The sequence below is a fragment of the Rhinatrema bivittatum genome, chromosome 2 (assembly GCF_901001135.1).
Source record: "Rhinatrema bivittatum chromosome 2, aRhiBiv1.1, whole genome shotgun sequence".
NCBI classification, from domain to species: domain Eukaryota; kingdom Metazoa; phylum Chordata; class Amphibia; order Gymnophiona; family Rhinatrematidae; genus Rhinatrema; species Rhinatrema bivittatum.
In genome coordinates, this window is record NC_042616.1 from 721,898,932 (window position 1) to 721,912,938 (window position 14,007).

Genomic DNA, 14,007 nt, shown 5'->3' on the forward strand with positions numbered 1-14,007 from the left:
CTTGAACAAGTAGATGTGAATTGGTTATTTACACTTTTGAATAATAGAAGGACTAGAGGCATTCCATGAAGTTAGCAAATAGCACATTTAAGACTAATCCGAGAAAGTTCTTTCACACTCAATGCATAATAAAGCTCTGGAATTTGTTGCCAGAGGATGTGGTTTGTGCAATTAGTATAGCTGGGTTAAAAAAAAAGGTTTGGATAAGTTCTTGGAGGAGAAGTCCATTAACTGCTATTAATCAAGTTTACTTAGGGAATAGCCACTGCTATTGATTGCATCAGTAGCAAGGATCTTTAGTGTTTGGGTAATTGCCAGGTTCCTGGTTTGGCCTCTATTGGAAACAGGATGCTGGGCTTGATGGACCCTTGGTCTGACCCAACATGGCAATTTCTTATGTTCTTATACTTCAGATTGTGAAGTATTTGGATACAGACTACCTGGAATTAAGATTAACAGATAGGCAAGACATGAAAAGATATGAAGTCCATTCATAAAACTTTTATTCCACTTACATCAACTTACACTTTTTTAAACAATTATGCTTGGATTGTTCATGAAAATTTAATAAGACATTTAACAAAGCTAGCCATCATTTCAAATTACTTCCCTGTTATTTGTTTTACAGCCACATGCATGTTAGGCAAGTATCAAAAAACCCACAAAATGCAAAAATAAAAAAAAATTAAATACATGGGATTTCAATTTACTGTTGTGCTTGATATACAGTGAAGTTATGAATATCAAGCATGTTACTGCTTCTGTACTTGTACATTTGTTCTTAGGATGTCTAAACCGTTTAAATACAAATAGAATGAGTATAGCAAAAAAATGAAAGCAAATAGCAATTACAAATAATGGAATGTGAACAGTTTCTGCCCTTTTCCACACTAAATTAATTGTATGATCAAACTGTCTAAATAAGGAATACTCAGTGAAACTACAGGTGTAGACTGACATGGTGAGCAATACAGATTCATTTGATTGCCATATGGTATTTATGAAGCATGTACTCTCCCCCAGCCATGCTTGCTCTAGTCCAAAAGCACCAAATATCTGCTTATTGTGATCACCAATGATCCCTTTTATATATATTTTTCCACTATTATGCCAACCAATGTGCAGGCAGTTCTTTTTGCTTGGACATAAACTGTTTTTAACACTGGCCTTGTTGTAAGACACAATGTACCAAAAGTACTATGCCAAACATTTAAAATGTGTATAAAAATTCCACATACCCATATTGGCCACCTTAGATGAAAAACATATTAAACACCCCAAATGTTAACTGGCTCTACTCCCCTATTAAACACAAAACCACATGGGAAATATAGAAATTCAAAATAGAAGTAACAAACCTGTCAAATTGTAAACAAAAAAAAACAAACTTATTTTTAGGACAATATGGATGACAAATGGTTTATTCTGTAACTATTAGAATGAGGCAGACAAAAAAGGCTGGTTAATTTTCTCCTCCTTCTCCTTCTCCACCTTCTTCTCCTTGGGTGTCTGATGTCCACAACTGAAACAATAAGATGTGTTACTTAGACAAATTTTATTTGGTCACTTTATACAAAGATCACCTACAACTTGCATAGTTTTTTGCAAACCAGAGAGTTACAGAGTACTACTGGTTTTAGAGTTAAAGCTTTGAGGAAAAAAACTCCAAACACACAAGACTAGTCATAAGGAACAACCTCCAAGGCAGATATTCAGACTTGTCTAACCTACATGCAACGTTCTTTTTAAATTTGAAAGGCTACATGCAAAAATTTCTTTGCAACTTCCATTTGCATACACACACATTTTAACTCTGCTTATATCGGGATTTCTTGTGCATACTTTTGCTATGTGCAGGGTTCACAACCTATGCATATGCACACAGCTCAAAGGGAACAGTGCTTACAGGGGATATTTGGTTGCATGGCTATGCTGTTGGAATATCAGTGTACAAAATGCTACTTAGATGGATAAGTCAGAATACTGATACTTATCTGACAAAGTTATCCTGTTAAGTAGTGCTACCCCTGACTTATCTAGTTAAGTGGCAACTGCTGAGCATAGCCAGATATTTAGCAGCCACTATTCGGCTCAAGTAGCTTAAAGTATTGTGCTCTGTTTAACAGGATTTAAGACATAGGATGAGGGGTTGCAAGTGTGGTAGATGGAACATGAAACAGAGCAACAGCAAAAATGTGTATAGTACTGATTCAATACCAGCATCATTCTGTAAAAGCAAACAGGAATTATAGGATTGTACAGAAGAGGCTAAAAAGGTCAACATGCTCATCACTTGTACTTGAATACAAGGTTACTACTATGCCATTATCTTGCAATTTGTAATTTAAACCTGGTCTTTAAAGTTCAAAATAGGGAACATTTTTAGGCTCCCCTTACAGTAGACAAAAATTCATCTGTTGAAAACTTAACGAACATGCTTACACTTGTCTGCAATGGCATTACTAAGTTTCTCACCTATTCAGATATTGTTAATTTAGATCACTGGAAAGAATGACATACTGCAATCCAATTACATTCCCTGGGTAAGTTTCCCTTGAGTAGCTTCACTAGGAAGGACAATGGTGTGAATCTCTGGATGTCTGCATTCTGTTGAAGTACATTTAACATTGATGGCCTAACTAGCAGCACTCGGCTTCACACCACCTCCTTCCAAAACGTTAGTGAGATTTTCTGAGGGGACAGAGGAGGCTATCCCATTGGTGAAGCTCCAAAGGGACACGGACATCCAAGAACTCCAACTGTGTGGGGAAAGTTAGGAGGAGGAGGAGGAGGAGGGAAATGACAAAGTAAAGGAATTCCTTTCCATCTCAGACAGCAGGAAGGGCCTATTATTCTGGAGTATGTGGGACCCATCCTTCTCCATTACTCAAACTGGTTCTTCCTTGATAGTTGCTGCAGTGGCAGGCAACACCAAAGAGTCTGGTGGGACTGGAACTGGTAGCCAGGATACTTTGCACCAATACACTTTGGGCTAGAGACCAGTTGCACCATTGGTGCCAGTAGACCTTGGCTGTACAAAAGCTTTGCTTTCATCATGGATAGGTGCTTGCTTCTCTTTAAGAAGCTACACCAAGAAAATTAAGGGTACCTTGCCTTGTGCCACAGCATTCTGCAAAGGAACTGACTGCACCTTTGTCTGTGCCAGCATATTTCATGGAAATGTAAACTGGGGCATCTTTGATAGCTCCAGAACATCCAGGAAAAATAAGCTGCCCAGTGCCATGGAAGATCTGTGCTGTAGATTGAGGAGGCTGAAGGCACTATCAAGCCCAAGTCTTCCCCAGCAGGTATGCTGAATAGTTATCTTCAGCACTGCTCTCAAGGAGAGAACCTCAGATCAAATTTGCAGATGACAAAATTATTCAAAGTAGTTAAGTCACAAGCAGATTGTGAAGTTGCAGGAGGACCTTATGAGACTGAAGACTGGGCATCCAAATGGCAATGAAATTTAATGTGGACACTGCAAGGTGATGCATATAGGGAAAAGATATGCCCGTGCTAAAGTTACATGATGGTCCTGAGTCAGATTTCAAAGCTGAAGTCACCCTAGATGTACCCCTGCAGTGACCTCCGCATCCTCCTCAAAGCCAGTGTGGATATATATCTTTGCATAAACAACTTTATTAAACTTCTTAAACTTGATTAAACTGGTGACCACCAATGCACTCATAAGAAAACGCCAACAGACTAACTGTGAATGTCTTGAACTAGGGGTAGGCAACGGCTTACCCATATTTGTTTAGTCTTGAGGTTTGCTATCTGGAGTCCTTCTCTGGGGCAGCCGTGGGTGGAATGCCGAGTCCATTTGTCTACACTAAGGAAAATTAAATTATCAGGTAAGTAATTTCTCCATTTCCTAGCATGTAGCCAGATGGACTCAGGACCAGTGGGATGTACAAAAGCTACTCCCGGGCAGGAGGTTGCCTGTGGTCCACTTAGTACTGCCCTTGCGAAGGCTGCATCTTCTCGGGCCTGAACATCCAGGCGGTAGATCCTGGAGAAGGTGAGTAGGGAGGACCACGTCGCTGCCTAACAGATCTCGGTGGGCAATAGCAGCTTGGTTTCTGCCCAAGATACTGCCTGGGCCCTAGTAGAATGAGCCTTAACCTGCAGTGGTAAAGGCTTTCCTGCCTCTATGTAGGCTGCCTTGATTACTTCCTTGATCCAGCAGGCTATGGTTGCCCATGAGACCACTTCTTGTTTCTTCCCGCTGTGAAGAACAAACAGGTGATCTGTTTTGCGCACCGGTTCCGATCTTTCCAGGTACTGCTCCAGGAGTCTGCAGATAGTTAGATGGTGAAGGTGGGCATCTGAACCAGGCCATTTCCCTACCATCTCTGAACATAAGGATTCAAATGAAACTTGGAAACCACTTTCGGTAGGAAGGAGGGGATGGTGCGCAGCTGTATGATTCCCAACAGGATAGAGCCTGTAGTTCAGAGATGCAATGAGCTGAACATATTGCCACCAGGAACACCATCCTCAATGTTAAGAGGCATAGTGACAGACCACATGTTGGTCCGAAGGAAGCCCATGCTAGGAAGTTTAATACCAGATTGAGGTTCCATAGGGGCACCGGCCACTTTAGGGGTGGCTGAAGTTGCGGCTCTGAAGCAAGAGAGGACAACTACTTGGACCTTGAGGGAGTTAAGTGATAACCTTCATACTGTCCTGTAGAAACTCCAGAATCATGGGGAATCTTCGCCGTCTCATGGTCCTCGTACCAGGCTTCGAATATTCTCCAGATCCGTATATGTATGCTAGGGATGAGAACTTGTGCTCGGAGCAGGGTGTCAATCATGGGCTTCGAGTAACTGTGCTTCTTCAGGCAAGTCCTCTCAAGGGCCAGACTAAGAATAGAGATGGATCTTAGTGAAGAATCGGGTCCTGCTGGAGAAGGTCCCTGTGTGGAGGTAGGCACAGGGGGCTCCCTGCAAGGAGTCTTTGCCAATCCAGAGCCAGTAGTAGAACTAGTCCCCTGTGGTGTTCTATCTTGCAGATGACTTGCCCAGTAGTGGCCATGGGGGGTGGCAGCATACAGTAAGTTTTCCTCTGGACAAGAGAGTCTGGCTTGTCTGCAGCTGAAGACCTGGGAACTTGGGCACTGAGATAGGTGGCCAGTAGATCCATGGCTTATAGGTCCCAGTGATTTACTATCAGTTGGAAGGATATGGTCGACAGTATCCATTTCCCTGGGTCCAGGCTCTCTCTGCTGAGGAAGTCTGCTGAGATGTTGTCTTTTCCTGCCATGTGGGAGGCAGAGATTCCTTGTAGGTTTGTCTCTACCCATGCCAAGAGAGGATCTATCTCCAGAGATACCTGCTGGCTCCTGGTTCCTCCCTAGCAGTTGATGTAGGCAACCATTGTCGCATTGTCTGACATTACTTGAATTGCTTTGCACTGGAGTCTGTGGCTGAATCACAGGCACATTAGTCTTGACAGCTTGAGCTTCTAGGCGGTTTATGTTTCATCCCACCTCTTCCTTGCTCCATTGTCCTGGGCTGTCAGTTCCTGACAGTGGGCTCTTCACCCTCATAGGCTCGCATCTGTGGTGAGCAGGATCCAGTTTGGTGGGGATAGGCTTACTCCTCTGCTTAGGTGGTCTTCCTGTTGCCACCACTGAAGCTGAGAACATATCTCTGCTGGTAGTTGGAGGCAAATTGAGTAGTTCTGGGACAGTGGATTCCAGTGTGACAGTAAGGAACGCTGGAGCAGTTGCATGTGGGCCCTTGCCGATGGGATGACCTCCAGGGTCGATGCCATGAGGCTGAGGACTTGGAAGAGTCCCATACCTTGGGGCATGCATTGGTCATCAATTGTAACTGTTTCAACACCAAACAGAACAGTCTTCCTCCCTCCCCTGAGGAGAAGTAAGTTGATGGAACGGGCCTCCAGGTACTCTAGAGAATGAGAGGGCTGCAGACTGCTCTTGCCTGTGTTTACCACCCAACTAAGCTCCTGCAGTAGGTTCTCGACTCTGCTGGTCACCTGCCGGCTCTTTCGAAGACTTTGCCCTGATCAGCCAGTCGTCCAGTTAAGGGTGTACCAAGATCTCTTCCTTAGTGTTGCTGCCACAACCACCATAAATTTTGGAGAATGTTCTGGGGCAGTTGCTAGGCCGAAGGGTAGCACTCTGAACTGGTAATAACCCCGTATCGCAAAGTGTAGAAAACACTGCTAATCTTGGACTGGAATGTGAAGGTAGGCTTCGGAGAGGTACAGGGAAGTTAAGAACTATCCTGTTTGTACTGCCATTATTACGGAGTGAAGAGTCTCCATGCCGAAGTGTAGTATCTGCAGATGACAGTTAACATTCAAGATGTGTCAGAATGATCCTTCTTGGGAAGGATAAAAATAGATGAAATAGTGCCCCATATTTTGTTGGTGTGTAGGAACTGGAGTTATTGCCTTCAGACTGAGTAATCTTGTCAGAGTGATTTCCACTGCCAGGGTGACAAATTTGTCCCAAGGGATGCGGCAGAACTCCAAGAGAGTGTAACCTTCTCGAATGATGTTTAGTACCCATTTGTCAGACGTGATCGACCCATCTTTGGTAGAAGAGGTAAAGTAGACCCCTTATTTCCTCTTTCTGTGGATGGGTCGGCCCATTCTCATTGGGGAGCACAGCTGGAGCCTGCCTGTTTCGAAAGGGCTGGGACCTTCTGGAGGGATGGGGTGCCTGGAACTGCAAGTTGCAAAGTGTTGCAAGCCTCTATCCCTGTTCTTCTGGGGAGGGGTGCTGGGATCTTTTACTCCTGTCTGCTGGTAGCCAAGGCACTGGAGATTCACCGCACTTGATGGCTAACTTCTCCAATTTGCTTCCAAATAAGAGGTCCTTTAAAGGGCATTCTTGTGAGATTCGCTTTAGAAGTCACGTCAGACCAATTCCACAGCCATAGTTGTCTGGCTGCCACTACTGAGGCTACTCCTTGGCTGAGGTATGCATCCGTCAGGAAGGCTGTTGCAGGTTCCATTGTCTCACTGGCATATATGTTAAGAGTTATTTGCCTCTCGATAGGAGCAAGCAGGAAAATGCCACCAGTGTGCAGCAGGAAGCAATCTGCAGTGTCCATGCTGTTGCGAAGGCCTGCTTAAGAATGGATTCCAATCGTCTATCCCGAGTATCCTTCAATGCAGCCCCTCCCCTCAACGGGAATGGTTGTTCACTTTGAGACAGCACAGACCATGGCGTCCACTTTCAGACAACGCAAGCGTTCCTTGATCGCTGGTTACAGATGGTATAAGGCTTCCAAGGCCCGACCTCCTTTAAAGCTGGCATCTGGGGCATCCCACTCCAGGTCAATCAGTTCCTGGATGGCTTCCATCATTGGGAAGTAACATGATGCTTTACGAAGGGACACCAAGATGGGGTTCTTCTTTGGTTCCACCATAGGGTCTGTGCCTGGAATACCCAGAGTCATCAGTCTGGGAAACAAGGGCTGGTAATTCATCCCTGTGGAAGAAACAAAGCAAGGTTCGGTATGGTTCCAGGCCTGGAGGGATTTCTCCTTCTTCCAGGGAGCTGCCATCATCTGTGGTGTCCAGGTCCCTGTCAGGGAAATTCTTGGTTAGGCGAGGCATCTGAGTAGGGCCGGGACGATCTTGTGCTTCCGGCAGGGGTTGAGTCTGGAATGCAGCCGGGGCTGCTTGTGCCTGAATGAAGGCTTGCAGCCCTTGGAAAAATTCTAACCAAGAGAAAGTCCTTGGGTCCATGTTAATCCCAGGGGAAGTCTGATTAGGGGGCCCCTGAGGTGCCCTCTTGTGGAGAAGCCATCTCTTGAGTTGCATGGATCTGGGGAGCTATCGTATGTAGTAGTTCTGGACCCATCCTCAGACAGTGAAGGACCAGGCTTTGGTCTCCCCTGGGCTTCTTTGCAATGCTGACAGGCAGGACTCCAATTAAGGCTACTTGGCTCTTATGTGGCAGGCTGTGCAGAGTACCTTCTGGCCTTCTTAGAGGCAATGGCACCAGCGTCCATATCTAGGCGCATAGGTAATGAGCTTCAATGCGCGCGTGTAGTAAGTGCGGCTGTGCGCTCAGTTGTGCACAAATTAGGCACATTGGCTGACTGCCTGCCCCACGTGAACTGCTGGTCGAGAAGGGAAGATGGTGCTGATGCCCCCCGAGAGTCTCCATGTGTGGACCCTTGCACCGGATCAGGGCCTTGCCCAACCAAGGCTGCTCAACCCAATTGGTGCTCCCTTTTTACCTTGCTGGAAGAAAGGAGGAATCTGTATGGCAAGCTCTGAAGACAGAGACCTGAATTTAAAGTTTTCTGCTTACCTGGTCTCTGTGCTTACCGATTGTGTGCCAGACGGTCTCCAGCTTGGGGGAGGGGGGTTTTTCCTTCACTGCTGCACTCAGCTATGCACCCACTTCCTTTCAGCCACTCTGGGGGCTAAGTCCACGCTGGGAACGGCTACCGGACCAAGGAACACCTCGGAGGGATATCTGAAATCACCTTAGGAATCCTCAACTGGGGGAGGGACCCTTAGGTATCACCACAGGAGAGTGGGGCTCAATCTTATTTAAGGTAATTTTATCTTCTTGCTGTAATTTCCCTAACACTGCTAGTGTGTGGGATAGTGTCTGCATCTGCTAGGAGACATACTGAGGAGCTAAGGTCACTGCAGGGGTATATCTAGGGTGATGTCAGCTTTGAAATCTGACTGTCTCCTATCTGCTAGCAGAAGAGCACATAACCCACTGGTCCTGAGTCCATTTTGCTACATGCTAGGAAATATATAAAAATTGTTGGCTCAGTGAGCCATGGTGTCAAAACAAAAAACCATGGTACACTCCTAGGGAAAATTCTGCACAAAAATATAAATTCTGTGCACAAAAGAAACTTAATTCTGCAAAATGTATATTGGTCAAAACAATTTACAATACTGTCCTTAATTACATTTTAAATACATACAGAAGAGCTAAAGATGCAGAATTTCACTGTTAGTATCCCTTCTACTCTCTCCCTACTCCCCTGGCCACTTTGCTCTCTCAGGCCCCAATTCCTCCATCTCTTAGCTCAACCCCTTCCACTATATCACCACCCCCAGAGTTTGACCCTCTCCTCAGTACTGCCCCTCACACACATGCTCCCTCTAGTGCACATGCAAACCCTCACATAGGGTCAGCCAGGGTTCAGTCCCCACTCAGGGATTGCTAAGGCAAATTACCTCTCTCCCTCCAACAAGAGTAAAAGGGTATTCCCCACATGACAGGTCCCTCTCTTGCATGCACACTTACAAGCTCTCTCACCCATACATAATCCCTTCATACAGGCCAGCATCCTCACATACACACCAGCTCCCACTCTCTCACATATACACACCTTCACAATATCCTCATATAGACTCCCTCTCTGGCACCCATTCACCCCCTGCCCCTTCACACACACCCCTACATACATTCATGCTCACTGGGCCTTCATCTTTGCTGTGAGTGGAGTGAATCCCGAGGCTTGCAGGGACCTTCATCTTTGCCGCAAACGGCGTGCCAGGGACCATCTTAATTGCGACCGGCACGCCAGGATCTCTGCCATTTTCTGAGCAGCATTTGGCAATTTAGCACTCCACAGTAGCACAGAATTCCCCCAGGACTAAAAAAAAAGTGTTAGTAATCATAGGAGGGGAATGGCAAATACAATTGAAAATGTCAATGCCTATGTATCACTCCCTGGTGAGATTACAACTTTAATGCTGTGCTCAATTCTGTCACCACTGCTTCTTAAAAAAAAGATAGCTGCATTGGAGAAGGTACAAGAGAAGGATGACATAAGGAAATGGGTTGGAACTGCTCCCCTATTTAAAGGTCCAACTGACTCCCTTGCAGGCTGCTTCAGATATTTAAAAAAAAAAAAAAAAAAAAAAGTTTGAGTTTTTGCCTCTATGGCCAACTTCTTTTCAAATTCTTAGCCTGGTCTTAGTGTTACATTTAACTTGCCAATGCTTAATCCTATTTTCCTCTGATGGATCCAATTTCTGAATGAAGATCTTTTGGCTAAAAGATAAAGGTGATCCAGTAGATGTGGTGTATTTGGATTTTCAGAAAGCATTTGACAAAGTCTCTCATGAGAGACTTCTAGGAAAAATAGGAAGAGATGTCCTTTTGTGGATTGTAGACTGGTTAAGAGAGACAGGAAACAGAAGGATACTTTCGTTTTCCTTAGAGTAGACCAGGGGTGGGCAATTCCAGTCCGAGGGCCACAAACCTGTCGAGGTTTTAGGATATCCTAATGAATATGCATGACATATTTGCATACAACTGAGGCAGAGTGCATGCAAATCTCATGCATATTCATTAGGGATATCCTGAAAACCAGACTGGTTTGTGGCCCTCGAGGACCAGAACTGCCCACCCCTAGAGTAGACAGATTGATTCAGGACCAATGGGTATAGTGTACTCCTGATAGCTGTTGGGAGACTGAGTAAGATTTCAATCTGACATCAGCCTACATATACCCATGCAGGAAGCTCTGCTCTTCAGTATTCTCCTTGAAAAGCAATTGTGGATATATGTGTGTTTTAATAACTTGATTAATTTGGCTAACTTGATTAACTTGGACTGGTTGAACTTATTTCCAACTGGAGACCGCCAGTGCACTCAACCAAAAAATGCCGACAGCCGACACCCGGCAACTATTTTTGTCTTAAACTAGAGGTAAAGCCTGGCTTATCCATGCTTGTCTTGCTCTCTGGGATTGTCACCCAAGGTTTCCGGATTTTAGGGCAGCCGTGGGCAGGATGCCGAGTCCATCTGTCTACACTAAGGAAAACAAGATCATCAGGTAAGTAATTTCTCCATTTCCTAGCGCGTAGCAGATGGACTCCGCTATGAAGTATGAATAGGTAGGCCGTCTTTCGTACAGATTCTGATCTTTCCAGGTAACGGCTAGGAGACTGCAGATGTTAAGATGGCGAAGAAGGTGAGAGTCTTCAGAGTCCTTCTGCTCGTCTGGAAATGGCAGAGAGATGGTTTGGTTTAGCTAGAAATGAGAAGCTACCTTTGGAAAGGAGGGGGCAGCGTGGAGCTGTATGGATCCTGGTGTGAATCTAAGGAACAGTTCCGACAGGTTAGTGCTTGAAGTTTGGAGATGCAATGGGCTGAACATATTGCCACAAGGAATGCAGTCTTCAAGGTCAGGAGCCGTAGTGAGACCATGTTTAGGTCTGAAGGAAGCTCCTGCCAGGAAGTCTAGTACTAGATTGAGATTCCACTTTAGTGGTGGTCTGATTTGCTTGACCCCTCTCAGGAAATGTCTGGATGGTATGATAGACTGATGCTGTCCACTTTGGCTCTGAAGCAGGCCAGCGAGGCCACCTGAACCTTGACGGAGTTGAGAGACACCCCCTTCAAGCCATTCTGCAGAAATTCCAGGATCATGGGGATTTTGACTGTCCATGGGAGGATGTTGTGGTCCTCACACCAGGCTTCGAATACTCTCCATATTCGTATGTAAGTTAAAGACGTGGAAAACTTGCGTGCTCGAAGCAAGGTGGCAATCACTGCTCCCAAATATCTGCTCTTCTTCAGGAGAGTCCTCAATGGCTAGACCGTAAGAGAGAATAGAGTTGGGTCTTCGTGGAGGATCGGTCCTTGCTGGAGCAGGTCCCTGTGTGGGGTTTGAGGATTTAAGTTAATTACTGCTTTAAGAAAACTGCCCCATGTTGACTAGTAACTGGAATAAAAAGGCCTGAAGAGAAAAAAATTCAGCCCAGAGACAGAACTGAGGCTGAGAACGGCATGAGAGTGCAAAGTGAATTCCTGATAAGAAAGGTGCCAAGAAAGGTACAAGAAACAAAAGGAAGCACTGAGTAAGCAGAATATGTGATGTCTGAGAGGCGCATGAAGGAAAATTACCAGCAAATGTAGGGGGATGAATGAGGGGAGGGGTAGAAGCATATGCAAGCCATGTTTAACAATTTTAAAATCAAAGGCAAATTTAAAATGAGTAGATTGGCATGGCTGGGTGAACAGTTAAATTCTGTGATACTTGGCTCCATCTACTCCCATAAGGAAACAATCTCTTGATTCCTTATCATTTCTGCTGCCTTAACTTTGTATGCATGCATGAAAAACAAATCCTGCCAGCTCTTATAGATCTCTAAGCTACTTAAATGTTATGTTTTGAAACTGAAAGTCTGTTTCATCACTGGCTATATCTGGGGAGGAAACCAGGTGGGGTAAGTTTTGTGGGGTTTTTTTTTTTTTTTTTTTTTTTTTTTTTTAACAGGGCCACTAGAAGTACTAGCCCCTTGTGGTGTTCTATCTTGCAATTGATCCCGCCCAGTAGTGGCCATGGAGGAAAGGCGTACAGCAGGTCTTCCTGTGGCCAGGTCTGGATGAGGGCATCGATTCCCTGGGATTATGGTTCTCGTCTGTGGCTGAAGAACTTGGGGACTTGGGTGTTCTGGGTTGCCAGAAGATCCATGGCTGGCATTCCCCAGCCGTTTACTATCAACTGGAAGGCTGTGGTAGACTGCATCCATTCCCCTGGGTCTAGACTGAGGTAATCCACAGTGACGTCTTTTCCTGCAATGTGGGTGGCTTAGATCCCTTGTAGGTTTGCTTTCGCCCATGCCATTGGAGGGGGTCTATTTCCAGGGACACCTGTTGGGTTTCTGGTTCCTCCCTGGCGGTTGATGTAGGCAACTGTTGTGTGGTTATCTGACATGACTGACAGATTTGCCCTGGAGTCTGTGACTGAATCAAAGGCAGGCTAGTCTGACTGCCTGGGCTTCCAGTCTGTTGATGTTCCATCCTGCCTCTTCCTTGTCCCATTGCCCCTGGGCCATCAGTTCCTGGCAGTGGGCTCCCCACCCTTGTAGGCTCGCATCTACGGCGAGCAAGACCCAGGTTGGTGGGGATAGCCTTATTCCCTTGCTCAGATGGTCTTGTAGCCACCATTTAAGCTGGGTCCGCACCTCTGCTGGTAGCTGGAGGCGAACAGAGTAGTTCTGGGACATCTGGTTCCATTGCGACAGTAGGAAACGTTGTAGTGGTTGCATGTGGGCCTTTGCCCATGGGAAGATTTCTAGTGTTGATGTCATGAAGCCAAGGACTTGGGAGGTAGTCCCATACCTTGGGGCAAACAGGTCAACAAGTTTTGCAACTGGTCCAGTTTCCTTCTCCTTGTAGGGGGAAGAACGACCTTGTCTTGTTTGGTGTCTAACTGGACTCCCAGGTATTCTAGTGATTGGAAGAGCTGCAGGCAGTTCTTTGTTGTGCTGATGACCCACCCGAGATTCTGCAGTAGATTGACTCTGGTGGTCGCCTGGTGACTTTCCTCTGGGGATTTTGCCCTGATCAGCCGATCGTCCAGATAAGGATGTATGAGGAATCCTTTCCTCAGTGTCGCCGCCGCCACTACAACCATGATTTTGGTGAACATCCGAGGGGCAATAGCTAGTCCAAAGGGTAGTGCAGGTACAGTATTGTGAAGTGTAGAAAATGCTAGTCATGATGGCCTGGGATATGGAGATTATGACAGATCCAGAGGTCAGAAATTATCCCAGCTGTAAGGCCCTTATGACACAGTGTAGGGTTTCCATGCAGAAGTGTGGTACCCTCAGGTAGCGATTGACGACTTGATGTCCAGGATGGGGAGGAATGTTCCTTCTTTCTTGGGGACAAAATAGATCGAATAGTGCCCAGTATTTTGTTGGTGCATGGGCACCAGCGTTATTGCCCTTAGGGCAAGCAGTTTTGTCAGTGTGGTTACCACTGCCGTCCTCTTGGAGGGGGGAGTGGCATGGTGATTTCACAAATTTGTCTGGAGGAGGGATACTGTGGAAGTTCAGGTAGTATCCCTCTCGAATGATGGTTAGGACCCACTTGTCTGACATCTCAACCCATCTTCGGTAGAATAGGGCAAGCCTGCCCCTATGGCTTCTTCCTGGGGATAGATTCTCATTGTGGGGTGCGGCTGGGGGCCTGGATCTGAGCCAGCTCCTCTTGCGTCTGTTCTGAAAGGGCTGGCCCCTGCC

The 14,007-nt window shown here is 45.8% G+C and overlaps 1 protein-coding gene across 3 annotated transcripts in view; it reads right to left on the reverse strand.

The window, feature by feature from the left end:
- Window positions 1-481: 481 nt before the first annotated feature.
- Window positions 482-14,007, reverse strand: part of YWHAZ (tyrosine 3-monooxygenase/tryptophan 5-monooxygenase activation protein zeta) — an 82,958-nt gene continuing 69,432 nt past the window's right edge. For all 3 annotated transcript variants that reach the window (XM_029591816.1, XM_029591819.1, XM_029591817.1), the window contains exon 6: window positions 482-1,522. In XM_029591816.1, the coding sequence (XP_029447676.1) occupies window positions 1,463-1,522 (60 nt within the window). In that variant the 3' untranslated portion in view covers window positions 482-1,462. The remainder of the gene's footprint in view (window positions 1,523-14,007) is intronic.